Raw genomic sequence first — 21,312 nt, 5'->3', positions numbered from 1 at the left:
ATATTCATACGAAGCAAAATAAGAGGGGCACACCTACATGTGAAAGTCAGATGGAGCTACAGCCAATACGTTTATAACTATTTATTAGTGTTCACAGCAAAATAAAATAAACATGGGGTACCTCAGTAATACATTCATAAAATACGGTTAAAACATCTATAACCACATATACGGATTCAGATATTAGCCAGTATACTGTCACTGTCAGCCAGTAGGGAATTGTGGATTAGATAGTATAGTCTTTGATATCAATTCCAGTGCGCAGGGTTGGATGCGCTATGTCTCTGCTGGTGTTCAGTATAACTAGCAATTGTAGCTAGTATGTTGCAAATAGTGTACAAAGTCCCATGATATGTGTTTGCTGGTTGTTGCGGTGTATCTAATAATATGCAATATCAGCTTGCCGTGTGTGACCACACTACTTACTATTTGAAGCTGTGGAGTGACCGATCGCTCGTGCTTAACGTGGCGTCCCACGTGTTGCAGCACAAGAGGTCTCAGTTCCGGTCCGCTCTCAATATGTGAACAGAGTACCGTGTCCAGGAAAGAAACTGTCCGTTTAGACGCCGGGGTCTATTTGCTCTGACCCACTAGAATCGTCGGCGTTGGTTTGGTGTCTGTTAGTATAGACACAGAGGGACTTAGATTTCCTTCCTGTCCGTTATAGAAAAAGCGCTTCAAATAGCTCCAAAGGTTGCGCAGATGGTGTACTGCGATTTCTTGCGGCGGTTTCTCGAGACTTGTGCACCAGACTCGTTTCGGAGTTGGCAGTGACTCCTTCCTCAGTGGTCAAGTCTCGTCTGTTATGGAGGATTTTTATAAGGCTAGCAACATGTGTTCATTAAGGTTTGTTTCGTCATCATGAGGAGAGACCGAAAATCTGGATCCGGTTTCCTGGCTGTTTAGCGTTTGGTAATTTGCTGTGAGTATATACCTATATGAATTCACTCAATGTGGCAAAAAGTATATAGACAGTATAGATAATAATACATATATATGTCTGCATATGCGCATAAAAAAGAATATAGACAGTATAGATAATAATACATATATATACCATGGTATGCGATGTAATGAAACAATAGCAAAGAGTGGAACCGCATTGATAAGTACGGAATAGACGCCTAATGTGTACAAGGTATAACTCATTGGGTAACTTTGTAATTTAAGCCATACTTAATATATGTTGATCATTATCTCATAGTTTTATAATTGTATAGTTATATACATATATATTTATATTTTTTATCATTTTTAGTCATTTTAATTTTGAAGTGCAGTATTTTATCATTATTTTATTAATTTGATCTTGCTTGTATTTTCACATACAATCATGATGAATACCAAATATTAAATATTATGTCCATGAAGATAAAACGCATAAAAACCGCATCTGATTGAAACACAAGCAATAACATACACCAACCGCATTACAAGGTATATGAAAAGGCGATTAAATACTAAGTATATATCACATGCAAATAATCCTGTATGAGCAAGCAATTTTAAAACATATATTAAATCCTATTATTATGCTCTTAGGACTCTGTTCACATGAAAGATCGTTTTTAACATATCACATCACCAGCCAATACGTTTATCTTAACTTTCTTTTTTATGCGCATATGCAGACATATATATGTATTATTATCTATACTGTCTATATTCTTTTTTATGCGCATATGCAGACATATATATGTATTATTATCTATACTGTCTATATACTTTTTGCCACATTGAGTGAATTCATATAGGTATATACTCACAGCAAATTACCAAACGCTAAACAGCCAGGAAACCGGATCCAGATTTTCGGTCTCTCCTCATGATGACGAAACAAACCTTAATGAACACATGTTGCTAGCCTTATAAAAATCCTCCATAACAGACGAGACTTGACCACTGAGGAAGGAGTCACTGCCAACTCCGAAACGCGTCTGGTGCACAAGTCTCGAGAAACCGCAGCAAGAAATCGCAGTACACCATCTGCGCAACCTTTGGAGCTATTTGAAGCGCTTTTTCTATAACGGACAGGAAGAAATCTAAGTCCCTCTGTGTCTATACTAACAGACACCAAACCAACGCCGACGATTCTAGTGGGTCAGAGCAAATAGACCCCGGCGTCTAAACGGACAGTTTCTTTCCTGGACACGGTACTCTGTTCACATATTGAGAGCGGACCGGAACTGAGACCTCTTGTGCTGCAACACGTGGGACGCCACGTTAAGCACGAGCGATCGGTCACTCCACAGCTTCAAATAGTAAGTAGTGTGGTCACACACGGCAAGCTAATATTGCATATTATTAGATACACCGCAACAACCAGCAAACAAATATCATGGGACTTTGTACACTATTTGCAACATACTAGCTACAATTGCTAGTTATACTGAACACCAGCAGAGACATAGCGCATCCAACCCTGCGCACTGGAATTGATATCAAAGACTATACTATCTAATCCACAATTCCCTACTGGCTGACAGTGACAGTATACTGGCTAATATCTGAATCCGTATATGTGGTTATATATGTTTTAACCGTATTTTATGAATGTATTACTGAGGTACCCCATGTTTATTTTATTTTGCTGTGAACACTAATAAATAGTTATAAACGTATTGGCTGTAGCTCCATCTGACTTTCACATGCAGGTGTGCCCCTCTTATTTTGCCTAGTTCATTCACATATTTCAGAAGATTGGGGATATCTTTTTTTAGGGGGAGCACCCTTTCCGTATTATTTGGAGGGTGAGCCAATCCATCTATATCTATACATGTTCATACGAGATTCCAGACTCTAACTCGCACCACCAGCCTGATTTTTGAATGTGGTGGAGAACCAAATTTTATTTGATATTTAATAAAATGTTTTTAAACGTACTTTATTCAGGCAGTAAATAGTGTTATATACCTAGTATGCAAAATAGTTATCCATTCAACAGTTAATTAGTCTCCCTCCCCTTCACTTAATTCTCATCCCCACTCGTCCCTTGGTTGCACTTGATGGACTTTTTTCATCCGTACTAGAACTGTGTCAGCCAGCATAATGTACTTTGCCTCTTTATAACCATGCTTCACATGTATTGAGATATCTAAATCTGCTGTACATGCATTTTTCCCCCCCTAGGTGATGGAGCCAATGATGTGAGCATGATACAAGTTGCTGATGTTGGTGTTGGCATTTCTGGACAAGAGGGCATGCAGGTACTCAAAGGTCATAATTGTCAGGAATTCATAGAAAAGGCAAAAAATAAACGGTTGCATGACATAACCCATAAACTGCATGTTAGTAGTCCAACTGAATAAATTGCCTAATGAGCACCATAAAAATATTTCACTGATATGTGGGGAGGACAGCACCTCAGTGGTTAGCACTGGTGCCTTGCAGCATTTGGGTCCTAGGTTCCAATCCTACCAAGACTATCACCCGCATGGAGTTTGTATGCTCTTCCCGTATTTGTGAGGGTTTCTACAGGTACTCCAGTTTCTTCCCACACGCCAAAGACTTACTGTCAGCTCCAGTGGGGACAGCGAATGACGATATTGTCTGTAAAGAGTTGCCGAATACGTCCATGCTATAAAAGTAAGTTAAGGGGATTCTGTCACCAGTGACCTCGCTATCAATTTGTTTGCATAGACACATAGCTGTGGTTCACCTGATATAAAGCACTGTATTTATTTTGTTGATCTGAGTCTCCGTTCCCGAGTTATGATATTCTTCTTCATGTAGAAATTAAGCCTTTGGTACAATGAGGCCATCAGAATTGCTCTTGTTGCACTCAAGCTCTTTTGGCTGCTTTACCACTGCTTGGCCCCGTCAATCAAAGCAGCGAGTCAGGGTCTGACCACGGAAAGGAGCAGACCTTGGGTGCAGCAAGATCAGTGGTGACGCCCTCGTTGCACCAAAGGCCTAGTTTGCATATTAAGAAAAAGACTTATAAGTATGGCTTGAAAAAGACTGCAATAAGCAGTTGAAACGTTGCTGACACTGGGTTGGATAAATCACAGTTTGATGTGCTACGTTGGAGTGCTGCCCTGCTTTTCTTCATAGATCGAACTTGACTTCGCTGGTCTTTGCCGGATTTGCACCCTGCTTTATACAGTGTGCTGCTCTCTCCTTTTCCTTTCTTTTAGTGTACAAGTCAGAAACTGAGCCTCGGATCAACAAAGTAAAAATGGAGCTTTACTGAGGTGATCCACAGCTATGTGTCTATGCAAACAGTTTGATAGGGAGGGCGCGGCTGACGGATGCCCTTTCACGCTTTCGCTACAAGGGTTGTACATGTACGGCGCTGGAGCGATGTTTAAACATGGCGCCCGCTCGCTCGTGCAGTGGGGTCCGTGGTTGGCGGGTCTCTGCTGTTTCAATCAGCAGAGGCCCGCAGCCTTTAGATCCCGTGATCAAGTGTGATCACTGCATCTAAAGAGTGAAAAACCCAGAAGTGCACGCCACCGGGTCAATACCAGCATCCCAGTGCAGCAATTGGGGATGCCGGTAATTCACTGTAATAGGCTGGGTCTCGCTGAAGAGAAGAAATCAGCAATTTACATATTACTATACTGCTATTTGCAGTATGATAATATTGCATAAAAAAAAAAAAATTGTGAACATGGTAGCCTCCTAGACTGGCTACAAAAGAGTAAAAAAAAAAATATATATATATATATATATATATATATATATATATATATATATATATATATATATATATATATATATATAAAACTTAAGTCACCCCCTTTTGGATTAAAAAAATAAATACATAAATAATATAAACATCATGGGCATCACCGCCTCTGAAAATGCCCATTCTATTAAAATATAAAATACTGCGAATGGCATAGCGGAAAAAAGTATCAAAATGGCCAATTTACAATTTTTTTCATCTCTTACCCCCCAAAAATGTAATAAAATGTGATTTAAAAAGTCACACACATCGTCCCACAAAGAATGAGCCCCCAGACACCTCAGTAGGCATAACTATTAAAAAAAAAAAAAAAAGTTATGGGGGTCAGGATGTGTTGATGTAAAAAAATAAAAGTTTTAATTTATTTTTACAGTATTTAGACATAAAAAACCTACACATATGTGGTGTCGTTGTAATCGTACTGACCCAGAGAATGAAGGGTACCGGTCAATTCTGCCACAAAACTGAATGCTGTAGGGACAAAACCTGTTAAACGGTGGAGGAATTGCGTTTTTTTCCTCCCCATTTAGAATTGTTTTCCTGCTTTCCTCTACATTGTTTGCCATATTAAATGGTGGCATTGGAAAGTACAACTTGTCCCACAAAAAAAACAAGCCCTTATATGGATATGTGTACGGAAACATAAATGACGGCTCCAGGAAGACGGCGAAGAAAAATGAAGACACAAAATAAAAAAAATAAAAAACTCCTAAGGTATCCTAAGGGTTAAAATGTGAATTACATTTTCCCTTCTGTAGCAATACCTCATGGTTTTCAAGATCCCTGTTTGCAGTCACTCAGTCGGATCCTTCATGGTATACTTCCAGTGGATAAAACTCAGTTTTGGTCATTTGATGAACACCTGGGTCACAGAGCAGTGATCAGCGTTCTGCCGTTGTAATGAGCACCCGTGTGTCCATCACATGACCAGGACAGATTTGTATCCAGTAAACAATGAAGGATCCTATTGAATGACAGGAAGCAGACATCTTCCTAAACTGTGAGAAATTGGTACAGAAAGTATATTGGAAGCTTTCATAACTTTTCTTTATACAGAGAATATGCTTTCTTTGTATAATAGTTATACAGTTTTGCCATATACTTTCTGTACCAGTGCCTCACAGTTCAAGATCTCTGCTTGCAGTCATTCAATAGGATCCTTCATTATTTACCCCCTTCACACGTCCGTAGTGTATTGCGGATCCGCAATACACCCGGCCAGAACCCCCATATGCCTATTGTCTACAATTGCCAACAAGAATAGGACATGTTCTATTTTTTTCCGGAGCCGCGGACCAGAAGATCGGGGGCGCGCTCTGGAAATGCGGATGCGAACAGCACACTGTGTGCTATCTGCATCCATTTCTGCCCCATAGAGAATGAATGGGTCCGCACCCGTTCCGCAATTTGCGGAACAGATGCGGACCCATTCTGCAGACGCGTAAATGGACTCTTACAGTGAGCTGTCTCTGCCTCCTATGGACACAGTCAGCTGAGAGCGGGACATACCTCAGCTGTTCCGGGACCGAGGGACAGCCACCGAAATCTGGGACTGTCCCGCCAGATCCCGGACCATTAGAAGGTATGGTCTAATGTGTATTTCTGTGTATGAGACTTTCCCTGCACTGAGCAGCGCTCCAACCAGCTCAGCAGTACTGCTGGTGTCCAGCACCGCCAATAATGAGGCACTCTATTTGGTGCAGATCTTGCGTACCCCACAATGGCACCAAAAGCTACAGCTAACCTCTCAAAAATATGCCCTCTCATGTAGATGGAAATTTAAAATAGTTATGGGTATCATAATATGACGATGCAAAGATATTAATATTATATATATACACTGCTCAAAAAAATAAAGGGAACACTTAAACAACACAATGTAACTCCAAGTCAATCACACTTCTGTGAAATCAAACTGTCCACTTAGGAAGCAACACTGAGTGACAATCAATTTCACATGCTGTTGTGCAAATGGGATAGACAACAGGTGGAAATGATAGGCAATTAGCAAGACACCCCCAATAAAGGAGTGGTTCTGCAGGTGGTAACCACAGACCACTTCTCAGTTCCTATGCTTCCTGGCTGATGTTTTGGTCACTTTTGAATGCTGGCGGTGCTTTCACTCTAGTGGTAGCATGAGACTGAGTCTACAACCCACACAAGTGGCTCAGGTAGTGCAGCTTATCCAGGATGGCACATCAATGTGAGCTGTGGCAAGAAGGTTTGCTGTGTCTGTCAGCGTAGTGTCCAGAGCATGGAGGCGCTACCAGGAGACAGGCCAGTACATCAGGAGACGTGGAGGAGGCCGTAGGAGGGCAACAACCCAGCAGCAGGACCGCTACCTCCGCCTTTGTGCACGGAGGAACAGGAGGAGCACTGCCAGAGTCCTGCAAAATGACCTCCAGCAGGCCACAAATGTGCATGTGTCTGCTCAAACGGTCAGAAACAGACTCCATGAGGGTGATATGAGGGCCCGACGTCCACAGGTGGGGGGTTGTGCTTACAGCCCAACACTGTGCAGGACGTTTGGCATTTGCCAGAGAACACCAAGATTGGCAAATTCGCCACTGGCGCCCTGTGCTCTTCATAGATGAAAGCAGGTTCACACTGAGCACATGTGACAGACGTGACAGAGTCTGGAGACGCCGTGGAGAACGTTCTGCTGCCTGCAACATCCTCCAGCATGGCCGGTTTGGCATTGGGTCAGTAATGGTGTGGGGTGGCATTTCTTTGGAGGGCCGCACAGCCCTCCATGTGCTCGCCAGAGGTAGCCTGACTGCTCATGTGGCTGGAGTGTGTCAACAGTTCCTGCAAGACGTAGGCATTGATGCTATGGACTGGCCCGCCCGTTCCCCAGACCTGAATCCAATTGAGCACATCTGGGACATCATGTCTCGCTCTATCCACCAACGTCACGTTGCACCACAGACTGTCCAGGAGTTGGCAGATGCTTTAGTCCAGGTCTGGGAGGAGATCCCTCAGGAGACCGTCCGCCACCTCATCAGGAGCATGCACAGGCGTTGTAGGGAGGTCCTACAGGCACGTGGAGGCCACACACACTACTGAGCCTCATTTTGACTTGTTTTGAGGACATTACATCAAAGTTGGATCAGCCTGTAGTGTGTTTTTTTTGAGCAGTGTATATAATAATATATTTTTTAATGGATTCCCTTTATAAGAAGTGACCTCTTAACCCTATTTAGGGCTATGCATTATTTATGTCACTCTGAGCCCTCTCTTTGAGCATGCGCTCAGGTCCGGATAATAGGCAGGCAGGCCCGGATGAGCAATCTGGGTGCTGGCCAGTGTGCTGCCCGTTGCCGTATTGCGGACCCATTCATTTCAATGGGTCCGCAAATCTGGAGATGCGGAACAGAAGAACGTAACTGAACACTACAGAAGCACTACAAAGTGCTTTCTGGGGTTCCGTTCCTTTTAAGTGAATGGGTCTGCGATCCCCATGAGCCTGTTTCACGGACGGTGCCCGTGCATTGCTAATTGCAATTTGCAGTCCACAGCACGGGTTTCACACGTTCGTGTGAACGAGCCCTAAATGTGAGGAACGGTGACACATCCTGGCTGGCAGAGCGCCTTCCCTCCACTAGCCCTATGTCGGCTGTCTGGAACATCACCCTCCCCCTGCAGCCTCATGTTGGCACTTTGCGATAAATTAGTGGGTTCTGGGTTGCAGTTTGGGCACTCAGTCTCTATAAGGTTCGCCATCACTGGTCTATAGGATGTTCATATGCAGCTCTGTCCCAGAAAAGTAGTGTCTCTGTTGCCAACAGTTTGGAAGCTAGACTGATCCGATCTTGTTTCCTTCCATGAGCGTCTTGTGTAATTGGCATTAGTGCATGTAGTGTGCTGTTATATGCTCCTCCCCTGGAAGGATGGATCAGGCCTCATGCACAGGACCGTTTTTCGGGTCCGCATCCGAGCCGCAAAAACTTCAATGGTGCTGCAAAGATGCGGACAGCACTCCGTGTGCTGGCCGCATCCTTTGCTCCGTACCGTGGCCCTGCAAAAAAAATATAGCAAGTCTTATTCTTGTCTGTTTTGCGGACAAGAATAGGGATTTCTACAATGGGCCTTGCGTTCCGCAAATTGCGGAAGGCACACGGGCGGCTTCTGTTTTCTGCGGATCCGTGGTTTGTGGACCGCAAAAAAAAACGGAACTGTCGTGTGCATGTAGCCTAAATCTGATGAGGCAGAAGCTAGCTTAACAGGTTGAACCATGGGAAAGTACTGATGTTTGACCTTTTGTTTCTTGCTTGCAGGCGGTGATGTCGAGTGATTTTGCACTCTCACACTTCAAACACCTGAGGAAGCTGCTGCTCGTCCACGGCCATTGGTGTTATACTCGACTAGCAAATATGATTCTTTACTTTTTCTACAAAAATGTGGTAAGGAGAGCAAGTAAATGGTGTCAGCTTTTCTTCTAAAATTCACAACCCCACCCATCCCTCGGATAAACTTCATGAACTTGTCTTTTTTTAAACCCCTTCAGGACCTAGCCATTTTTCATCTTCAGGACAGTCTAATTATGCAAATCTGACAGGTGTCACTTTGTGGTAATAACTTTAAAACGCTTTAACTTATCCAGGCCATTCTGAGATTGTTTTCTCGTCACATATTGTACTTCATGACAGTGGCAATATTGAGTCAAAATATATATATTTTTTTTTTTTCAATTTCTCTACTTTTATAATAGATAGTAATACCTCCAAAATTGTTATTACTTTACATTCCCCATATGTCTACTTCATGTTTGGATCATTTTGAAAATTACATTTTATTTTTTTGGGACGTTAGAAGGCTTAGAAGTTTAGAAGCAAATCTTAAAATTTTTAAGAAAATTTCTAAAACCCAATTCTTTCAGGACCAGTTCATTTATGAAGTCACTTTCTGGGGCTTACATATTAGAAAGCACCCATAAATCACCGCATTTTAAAAACTATACCCCTCAAGCTATTCAAAACAGATTTTACAAACTTTGTTAACTCTTTAGGTGTTTCACAAGAATTAAAGGAAAATGTAGATGAAATTTCTGAATTTCACTTTTTTGCTCGATTTTCCCATTTTTAATCCATTTTTTTTTCCAAAGCAAGGGTTAACAGCCAAACAAAACTCAATATTTTTTTACCCTGTTTTTAGAAGGCAGATTTCACTGGGATCATTTTAAGTTAAAGTTGCCATGTCACATTTGAAGACCCCCCTGATGCACCCCTAGAGTAGAAACTCCAAAAAAGGACCCCATTTAGGAAACTACGGGATAGGGTGGCAGTTTTGTTGGTATTTTTTTAGGGTACATATGATTTTTGGTTGCTCTATGTAACAAAAAATTGCTGTTTTGGCACAGTTTTTATTTTTTGTTATTTACAATGTTGATCTGACAGGTTAGATCATGTGCTATTTTTATAGAGCCGGTTGTTACGGACGCAACAAAACCAAATATGACTATTTGAAAAAAAAGATTTTTTTAGTGTCTCCATATTCTGAGAGCCATCCTTTTTTTTTTTTTTTTTGGGCTAATTTTTTTCGGTATGGGATTACGGTTAGATTAGTACTATTTTAGGGTGCATATGACTTTTTAATCCGTTTGGTGTTACACTTTTTGTGATGTAAGGTGACAAAAAATAGTTTTTTTTTAGCACAGATTTAATTTTTTTTACGGTGTTCACCTGAGGGGTTAGGTCATGTGATATTTTTATAGAGCCAGTCGATATGGACGCGGTGATACCTAATATGTCTACTTTTCTTATTTTCCCTATTTCTTTCCATTATTTTTTTTTTTTTTTAACTTTAATTTTTTTATTATAAAAAAACACCACTTTTTTCGCTTTAATTTACTTTTTATATTTGTCCCACTGTGGGTTTGATCCCTGTTTCAATTAAGTACAATACATTATGTATTGTACTGAATTGAACGGTCAGCATCTTACACAGTAACAGGCAACCATCAGCCCCCTGCCAGCGCAGCGTGGGGGGCCGATGGAGTCAGAGGGAGCCTCCTCCGTCTGTAAACCCTGCACATGCCGCTGTCCACCCAGGTGATCACAAGAATGGAGTTCCCGATTTCCCTGTGTGAATGGAGCGGTAGTAGTGTTGCATGCGTAACCACCTCTCCATTTGTGGAGATAGCCCAGTGCTGTACACGGCAGTGGCATAGACTGTGAATGGAGTGGCGGTCACACAGAGAACACGAGAACCCCTTTCTCTCAATGACTGGGGGTTCCAGCGGTCAAACCCCCAACAATGATAAGATTATCGCCCATTCTGTGGGTAGGTCAGGGATCAGCAATGTCCATCACTCCTGCTGTTCTGAAACTACAACTTCCAGAATCCTCTTTTCACAAGTTACAAGAACAGCCAAGTAAGTGTGCATGCTGGGAGTTGTAGTTTCACAGCAGCTGGAGTGCCGGAGGTTGCTGATCTCTAGGGTCGGTGATATATTTTCGTTGTGGGCCAACCTGTTTAGTGTTGTAACAAGTTGTTACAATGTAACAGAAATACAGCTGTACTCCTTGTTATAATGAAGGCTTAACCTAGCACGATAGACTGCCCGACTGTCAACCTTCCGCAGGCCTGACTTTACCTCCCTGGTCCATTGTCCCTCCAGGAGATCAACACTGATAGTCAACAAAATACGACAAAACCTATTTTATAATTGCTAAAATGTAGTAGTTGGATGTTTGCCAGTTGTCAGAAACGTGTTCTGTACACACAATAGGGATGGAAAGCGGAAGTGGCTTTTGCGGGAAAAGGGCAGGGGCTAAGATGCACCATTTTTGCACGACAATTCTGGCGTAAAATTCAGTTTTAAAGTAAACCAACCAATAGTGTCCGTCCCTGCACCACATTTATCATCCAGCCCGAGCCCCTGTGATAAATCTGGTGCAGGTCTAGACACCCTGTCTAAGCTTATTCCATTTTCAGGATTAGTAAATCTGGGTGGATGCATTTTTGGCATCTGGTGTTATTGTTAGCATGCTCTAGATGTTGGGGTGCTTCTTGCCATAGGCCACAAGTTTAACAAAGCGTACCTCAAAAACGCTATTTGCTATTATAGGTTTGGAAATATATATATATATTTTTTTTGCATTAATCCCAGATTTTGGCATTCATGTATATCAGCTTCTGTGCCAACCTGAACACCAGTGGGAGGACAGCTGTGAGCTGTACTTAGAGCATACCTGTAAGCTTTTAAGGAACATCGGGGAGATTCTGAAGAAGGGAATAAAGTGTTGTGTGTGCCGTTCTGTGTAAAAAATTTTTCCTTATATCCTGCCCGTTTGTCTCAATCTACAGCATTTTGATTCAGAAACGGTACACTCCCTAACCAAATTCAGACCCCCAGACTGGACCGTCCTGTATACAGATAACAGTCTAGACCTTTATACAGACCAGACATGCGGATGCTCAGGATGTCTGCAGTGCTCTTCACCCCATGAGAAATGACCAACAAAAGTGAATCTGTGCAGAGATGCCCATAACCCTAAGGTGTTCTCCTCACCATTTACCTGCTCACCGTCTGCATTGCAGCAGTGTAATTACAGCTCCTCCATCCCATTCACTGGGGTGGGAAGTATCCGCTGTAGTTACACTCCATCCCATTCAAGTGAAAGGGACAGAGTTGCTGTAATTATACCTGCTCACTGCTGCAATGCTGACAAACAAAGAAGGGAGCGCAGTGCTTGTAGTAGCGATGTGTTCTCTTCAAATAGCTGATTAGTGGGGGTGCCGGGAGTCAGACCCCCGCCAATCTCATATTGATGACCTATCTTTAGGATATCTTGTAGCCTACGAGAGGCAGCCATGAATTTTTTTTTTTCATTTGGCTGATTTTATTTGGATGTTTCCTCATTCTTTTGCCATGCTAGGGCATGCTCTAATAAACTTTAAAAATGTTGGCCTCGTAGAATGTATCATTACAAGTTTGACAGGAAGCAAATATTTTTAACCTTACCTGTTCTGTCCAGATGTACTTACCACCGAGTTCCTCTGATTGTTGTCATACCCTTCTCATCTCTATTATCCTTATCCTCATAACTATAATGGCACAGCCGTATATTACGTAAACGGTGTGGATTCTCCACAGTAGAATCATGTGGATAATCAGCGTTTACTGTTCAAGCGCAATAAATGAGATTTTAACAATCTCATCCACACACTGCGGAGAAAACCTGTAGCGTAAACTGACTAACGCTGTGTGTCTTGAAAATGCAATGCAAAGGTTGAAAGCAGTGGAGGCGGCTCTGCGATCTGGCAGGGATGCTGCTACAAAAAAAAAAAACTGTCCATTTCAGGATTTTTTATTTTTTTGCAGCTGCCGTGGAAAGTCTGTAGTGGATCCACTATGTGTGGCTGTTCCCTGAAGTTATGTTGACACATAGCAGTCGGGATGCGGTTTTCTACATACCCTAAACCTTTGTTCACACATCAAAATATTCAGCAGAATAATCAGTGGTAATAGTAATACAGCGGTTACAATATTAATTAGTTCCAGGACAACCATTGTATGTTGAAAATATTGTATCCTGAGGCCACTGTATAGGGGTAATATAGTGGTAGTGTTTAATAGGTAATGGTGGTTATAGCAGAGTAATAGTATAATCAGACGAAAACGGGTTGGTTTTGGTGGCTTAAACACCACCGAATATGGTCCAGGTGTGCCCCCTACTCTTTAATGTGTTTTACCTTTCTCCCATTGACTTCAGTGAGGTAAGCAGCCTTGAAAACATTTCAAAGAAATAACATGCCGCTTCTGATCTGAGTGTTTTTTAAACCGCTACATAGTACACACGCACGTGCACTAAGGCCCCTTTCACACGGGCGAAAATTCCGCGCAGGTGCAATGCGTGAGGTGAACGCATTGCACCCGCACTGAGTCCGGACCTATTCACTTCAAAGGGGCTGTGCAGATGAGCGGTGATTTTCACGCATCACTTGTGCATTGTATGAAAATCGCAGCATGTTCTATATTCAGTTTTTTTTCACGCAACGCAGGCCCCATAGTAATTAATGGGGATGCGTGAAAATCGCATAGCATCCGCAAGCAAGTGCGGATGCGGTGCGATTTTCACGCATGGTTGCTGGGAGATGATGTTAATAAATGGATAAAAGTCAATTTACTGTATTATTTTCCCTTATAACATGGTTATAAAGGAAAACAATGGCATTCTTAATACAGAATGCTTACTAAAATGTGGATTGAGGGGTTAAAAAAAAATATATATATATTAACTCTCCTCATCCACGTGTTCGCGCAGCCGACATCGTCTTCTTTCTTCATCATTCAGGACCTGCAAAAGGACCTTTGGTGATGTAATCGCGCTCACCACGAGGTGAGTGCAGTGACGTCGGCGCAGGTCCTGCTGAATGAAGATAGAAGGATCTTCGATCTTCATTCAGCAGGACCTGCGCTGGCGTCACCGCGCTCACCAGATTACGTCATCAAAGGTCCTTTTGCAGGTCCTGAAAGATAAAGAAAGAAGACTATGCCGGCTGCGCGAACATGAGGATGAGGAAAGTTAGTAATTTCTTTTTTTTTTAACCCCTCAATCCACATTTTTGTAAGCATTCTGTATTAAGAATGCTATTATTTTCCTTTATAACCATGTTTAAGCAAAAATAATAAAATGACTAGAACACCTAACCCAAACCCGAACTTCAGTGAAGTTTTTTCTCATGCGCGTGCAAAACGCATTGCACTTGCGCTGAAAAAACTGAACATCGGAACACAATCGAAGTCAAAACTGACTGCAATTGCATGCCTACTCGCGCGGTTTTCCCGCAATGCACATGTGACTCATCCGGAGCAAATCCAGGACGCCCGTATGAAAGAGGCCCAAGTGTTTCCTGTTTAAATCAATGGGAAGCTGTTTGGTAGTGTTTTGAATGAATATTACGCAGCTAAACTCGCATATTTTAGACAACCAAACAGTGTTTTTGGATGTGTGAACAGAACCCAAGGATGAATTCCCACATGGCATATATCTGTGACTGTTCCATTCTTCTGAATGAAGCTTACAGAAATCCATATTCGGCAGAATGGAACTGATTTATAGTTACAGAAATTTCTGCAGCAAGTCTTTTTTTCTGTCTCGTTTTGTCATGAAGTGCTGCCATATTGGTTGTCAATAAAAAATGATAAAAAAAAATAATTTAAGAAATGTTGCCTCCCTGCAGATGTTTGTGAACCTTTTATTCTGGTACCAGTTCTTCTGTGGTTTCTCTGGAACATCAATGGTGGATGTTTGGATGTTAATCCTCTTCAATCTAATTTTTACCTCTGTGCCACCAATAATCTACGGCGTCCTTGATAAAGATGTATCTGCAGATACCCTCCTTGCGTTGCCAGAACTCTACAAATCTGGGCAGACATCAGAGGTAAGAGCGGCTCTGAACAGACAATTGCCTTCATGGCTTGCATTCGAGTGAACACAATGGAGGCCTAGCCCCTCCTTGCACATCAGCTCCCCTGCTTTCCAGTGCTGGCCACACCCCTTGGTTCACTGAAGCCCTCAGCGGTATAATGAATAAAACTCTTCTATTTGGGGAATCTTGCCACCAATTTTTACAAGACAGGTATCATTTTAATCAGCAGGATGAACCCTACCAGGCAGTATCCCTTGTTTAATTGGGTAGATCCTGCTGACAGTAGCTCTTTAAAGTGCTGAACCAATGTATGATGCTAGCAGACTTTAGAAGAGACAAACTAGGACAGTCCTGTAATAACTGGTCAAGGCTCTTTTTAACTTTTGTGTCAGTCATTGACAGTTGTACACGGGGATAGTTGCTGATTTTTTTTATTTTTTTTTGGCCGGCTGAATCCCAGGCATCTATGCCAGGGAGCTGCCAGATGACAGCAATAGTCAGTGAGGTCCAGTGGGCACTCGGCACTATCTGGCTATGCTGGATCTGGGGAACACCAGCAGCCTGTTCTTTGCTGGTACAGCCTGTCAGATAGCTTTGCCTCAAGTTCGCAAAAAACACATCCGCAAAAAATACGGGTGACATCTGTATTTTGCGGAATGGAACAGCTGGCTCCTAATAGAACAGTCCTATCCTTGTCCGTTATGCGGACAATAATAGGACACGTTCTATTATTTTGCAAAACGGAATGCACACAGAGTACTTTCCATTTTTTTTGTGGACCCATTAAAATGAATGGTTAAACGTATGGTCCGCAAAAGAAAATCCCAGAACTGACATGGAAAGAAAATACGTTTGTGTGCATGAGCCCTGAGGCTGAGTTCACACGTCAGTTATTTGGTCAGATATTTCAGTTATTTTACCAGGTGCAAGTCAAAAACACAGAAACAGACAGAATGTCCGGAACGATCAAGAGATCTCCAGTTGTTGTTAGTTGAAAGAGAATGAGGACCCTTGACGTGGGCTTGCGAGCTGAGATATTTTCTGTCCAAATACCACTTTCAGTCACTTTGACAGGGCCAGGCAGGTGTAATGATGTTTACACAGCCTGCTGGATCTCTTGCCATGTATGTGAAAGGAGCCTAAATGAAGTGTGAATTTGGCCTTATTTGCCAAACTTTTTCTCCAGTCAAAAATAACTGACGTCTGATGCAAATTGCAAGTGATGCTCAAAATAAGAGATTAGTTAATTTTCATTTTTCTGTTCTCCTGTAAACTCAGCCTTTTTCTGTTATTTCTAGGCATACAAGAAGTCAACGTTTTGGATCACCATATTGGATGCTTTCTATCAAAGTCTGGCATGCTTCTTTATCCCTTATTTTGTAAGTAGCCCAGTTATTGCCGAGCGGATTTTTATCCAGTTTATTTGCTTTAACATATTCATCTGTTATTTTGGTATGAGTATGTGGTGTTTTTTGTTTTTATTTTCTTCTATATCCTGAATTCTAAATCTAACTCTTAAAAAAACTATTGAAAAGAAAATGTCTTCATGGCATGTGCTACACATGTACGGTAAATGACCCAACTACACATTTACGGATGAAGCAGAGTTAACAGTCACACTTGGTGTGTAATCACATCTAGTTAACATTAGTTTTGAGATCCAAAGTTGCTTTGTTCAAAACTTTGTTTGAATGCTGTTCGGAGTTCCTCTGGAAGCATTGCTTTTAGAACATAATATATCCATAATGGGGTGTTGTACAGATGCACGATGGCAGTTATAAATCTCCTATGGCTCTCTAGTGTGGACACTGCTTTGTGCATGAGGACAAAGAGCCCCCAATACACATTAGACCAGGGATCAGCAAACCTCCGGCACTCCAACTGTTCTGAGCCTACAACTCCTAGAATCCTCCTTTCACATCTGTGGCAGTTACAAGAACAGCCAAGTAAGTTTGCATGCTGGGAGTTGTAGTTTCACGACAGCTGCAGTGCCGAAGGTTGCTGATCCCTGCATTAGACTATGGTTGTCTGAAACTGCTGTTTTTAGTGTGTTCAGCTGACTGATGTATATGGGCGGTTCCCGATCCTTTTGTTCTCCTTAGAGATAAGCCGCCAGAGATGCCTAGCAATTACTTCTTCCTCTTTCACCATTGAAAGCACATACATGCTTGAGCTCAGTGTGTATGTGTATAAAGGAATTGGGAGAAATTAACAGATTTTAAAGGTGTGTGGGTACCTTAATCCTTTCGCTACCAGCGCCATACATATATGGCACTGGTGCAGTCCTTAAAAATGGTGCCCACTCGCGCGGGTGCCAAGGCCAGCGGGTGTCTGCTGTTTCAGCAGAGGCCCACGGCTAATGTCGGTAACCGGCCTTGATCAAGTGTGATCACTGCATCTAAATGGTGAAAACCCTGTGGACGCATACCGGCATCCCCGTGCAGCGATCGAGGATGCCGGTAATTAAGTTTAATATGCTGGGTCTCTCTGAAGAGACCTAGCATATTAGAGCTGCAATTTACTATGTTGGTCAGCAGGTAGCAGGCCAACGTAAGAAATCAGCAATCTATGGTTTTCTATATTCTCTATGGAAGTATAGAAATATTCAATAAAAAAACAACAACAAAGTATTGGAGATTGTAGCCTCCTAAGGAGGCTACAGAAAAAATTGAAAAAAATAAAGTGTAATAGTATTTAATCCCTTAAGCATCTGCGCCGTACATGTACGGCGCAGATGTCCATGACTTAAGGACCAGCGCCATACATGTCCATCTCCTGCACCTGCCCGATCCGCGGCAGGGGTCCGGCAGTCACTGATAGCCGGACCCCTGCTGCATGCGCCGGCATCTGTGAAATCACGATGCCTGAGCATTAACCCTTGATGTGCCGCAGTCAGCGCTGACCGAGACACGTTCGATGTGTGGAGGGACGGAGAGAGCAGCCATCGGGTCCCCGCGTTGCTGTGACAGGGACCCGATGGCAGGGAAGGCAGCCCGATGCCTTCCTTAGGCATCGTGGCAGCCTGTGAGAGCCAGCCCCCTGGGTCTCACAGGCAAACAGGCTGTAAGTGTATTACAGTCTGTAATACACTTCTAGCCAATGCATCACAATACAGAAGTATTGTGATGCATTGTAAAGGGGATCAGACCCCCAAAAGTTGAAGTCCCAGAGTGGGACAAAAAATAGTGATAAAGAAAAGTTAAAAAAGAAAGTTTTCAAAAAAAAAATTAAGTTTCAAGTAAAAAATAAAAAGCGTCCTTTTCCCAAAATAAAGTACATTTTATTTTTTTTTTAAATAGGGAAAAAAAGAAAAGTACACATATTAGGTATTGCCGCATCCATATCAACAGGCTCTATAAAAAAAAAATCACATGACCTAACCCCTCAGGTGAACACTGTAAAAGAATTAAAATAAAAACTGTCAAAAGCCATTTTTTTTGGTCACCTTGCATCACAAAAAGTGTAATAGCAAGTGATAAAAAAAGGCGTATGCCCCCCAAAATAGTACCAATCTAACAGTCACCTCATCCCGCAAAAAATGAGCCCCTATCACCTCATCCCGCAAAAAATGAGCCCCTACCTAAGACAATCTCTTAAAAAATAAAAAAAACTATGGCACTCAGAATATGGAGACACTAAAACATAATTTTTTTTTTGGTTTCAAAATTGCTGTTATTTTGTAAAAACGTAGGTAAATTAAAAAAAAAGTATACATATTAAGTATCACCGCGTCCCTAAGAACCTGCTGTATAAAAATATTGTATTACCTAACCCCACAGGTGAACACCGTAAAAAAATAAAAAATAAAAACTGTTAAAAAAGCCATTTTTTGTCACATTACATCACAAAAAGTGCAATAGCAAGCGATCAAAAAGTCATATGCACCCCAAAATAGTGCCAATCAAACAGTCATCCCATCCCGCAAAAACAATACCCTACCTAAGACAATCACCCAAAAAAAAAAAAAACTATGGCTCTCAGACTATGGAGACACTAAAATGATTTATTTTTTTTATTTTTTTATATTATTGTGTAAAACTTAAAATCAATAAAAAAGTAGACCTATTGGATATCGCCGCGTCCGTAAGAACCTGCTGTATAAAAATATCACATGACCTAACCCCTCAGATGAACACCGTAAAAAAGCCATTTTTTGTCACCTTACTTCACAAAAAGTATAATACCAAGTGATCAAAAAGTCAAACACACCCCAATATAGTGCCAATCAGTCATCTCATACCGAAAAAAATTAGCCCCTACATAAGTCGCCCAAAAAATTTAAAAAACTACGCCTTTCAGAATGTAGAGACACTAAAATTATTTTTTTTTTTATGCTTTATTATGTAAAACTGAAACAAACAACCAAAAAAAGTAGGCATATTTGGTATTGTCGCGTCCGTAACAACCTGCTCTATGATCTATACCACATGATCTAACCTGTCAGATGAACATTGTAAATAAAAAATAAAAACTGTGCCAAATCAGCTATTTTTTGTTACCTTGCCTCACAAAAAGTCTAATATAGAGAAACCAAAAATCATATGTACCCTAAAATAGTACCAACAAAACTGCCACTTATCCCGTAGTTTTCAAAATGGGGTCATTTTTTTTGCAGTTTCTATTCTAGGGGGGCTTCAAATGGGACATGGTGTCAAAAATCCAGTCCAGCAAAATCTACCTTTCAAAAACCATATGGCATTCCTTTCCTTACACGCCCTGCCATGTGCCCGTACAGCAGTTTACAATAACAAATGGGGTGTTTCTGTAAACTACAGAATCGGGGCAATAAATATTGAGTTTTGTTTGGCTGTTGACCGTTGCTTTGTTACTGGGAAAAATGGATTAAAATGGAAAATCTGCCAAAAAAGTGAAACTCTGAAATTTCATCTCCATTTTCCATTAATGTGGAACACCTAAAGGGTTAACAAAGTTTGTAAAATCAGTTTTGAATACCTTGAGGGGTGTAGTTTCAAAAATGGGGTCATTTTTGGGTGGTTTCTATTATGTAAGCCTCACAAAGTGACTTCATACCTGAACTGGTCCTTAAAAAGTAGGTTTTGAAAATTTTCGGAAAAATGTTAAGATTTGCTTCTAAACTTCTAAGCCTTCTAACGTCCCCAAAAAATAAAATGGCATTCACAAAATGATCCAAACATTAAGTATACATATGGGGAATGTAAAGCAGTGTTTCCCAACCAGCCTTTGGCTGTGCGGGCATGCTGGGAGTTGTAGTTTCGCAACAGCTGGAGGCACACTGGTTGGGAAACACTGATGTAAAGTAATAACTATTTTTGGAGTTATTGCTATCTATTATAGAAGTAGAGAAATGGAAATTTTTCAAAAATTTTTGTAATTTTTTTTTTTTATAAATAAAAATGGAATTTTTTGACTCAAATTTTACCACTGTCATGAAGTACAATATGTGATGAGAAAACTGTCTCAGAATGGCTTGGATAAGTAAAAGCGTTTTAAAGTTATCACCACATAAAGTGACACATGTCAGATTTGCAAAAAATGACCTGGTCCTTAAGGTGAAATGTGGCAGGGTCCTTAAGGGGTTAAAAAATGGCGACTGGTGTTTTTGGGGGGAAAAAAGCATCAAAATAGCCTATTCAGCATTTTTTTTCATCGCTTTTCTTACCCAAAAAAATTGAATAAAATATGATAAAAAGATGGTAGAAATGGTAGAAAAAAAAAACTACAGATCATCCTGCAAAAAAAATAAAAAATTAGCCCCCACACAAAAGTTATGGGGCTCAGAATATAGTGATGTTAAAAAAATAAATTAAAAGTTTTGTTTTATTATTTTCAGTATTCAGACATAAAAAACCTATACATATGTGGTATCGTTATAATCGTACTGACCCAGAGAATAAAAGGCACAGGTCAGTTCTGCCGCAATGGGAACACCATAGGGGTAAAACTGTGTTTTGTTTTTTTTTCCCAATTCCACCCCATTTGGAATTTATTTTCTACTTTCCACTACATGGTATGCTATATTAAATGGTGGTATCAGAAAGTACAACTTGTACCGCAGAAAACAAGCCCTCATATGTACTGTAGATGTGAACTGAAAAATAAAAAAAAGTTATGGCTCCAGGAAGACAGTGAAGAAAAATTTAAAATGAAAAAAAAAAAACCTATGGTGTCCTACGGGTTAAGGGAAAATATGTTTGGTTACTATAGAAAATCCTTTTAAAACATTTCTTGGAAATATTTCTTCCACTTTTCAAAATTTCTGTCTT

The 21,312-nt window shown here is 41.2% G+C and overlaps 1 protein-coding gene across 1 annotated transcript in view; it reads left to right on the top strand.

Annotated features, from left to right (window-relative positions):
* Positions 1-21,312, top strand: part of ATP10D (ATPase phospholipid transporting 10D (putative)) — a 168,032-nt gene that overhangs the window by 124,163 nt on the left and 22,557 nt on the right. The window contains exons 17-20 of the mRNA XM_040418908.1: positions 3,130-3,206; positions 8,968-9,093; positions 14,879-15,079; positions 16,366-16,446. Coding sequence (XP_040274842.1) covers positions 3,130-3,206; positions 8,968-9,093; positions 14,879-15,079; positions 16,366-16,446 — 485 coding nt within the window. The remainder of the gene's footprint in view (positions 1-3,129; positions 3,207-8,967; positions 9,094-14,878; positions 15,080-16,365; positions 16,447-21,312) is intronic.

This window comes from Bufo bufo, chromosome 2 (genome assembly GCF_905171765.1).
Source record: "Bufo bufo chromosome 2, aBufBuf1.1, whole genome shotgun sequence".
Taxonomy (NCBI): domain Eukaryota; kingdom Metazoa; phylum Chordata; class Amphibia; order Anura; family Bufonidae; genus Bufo; species Bufo bufo.
Note: the sequence above shows the minus strand (reverse complement) of the source record. Positions and strands in the feature narration are given on the sequence as shown.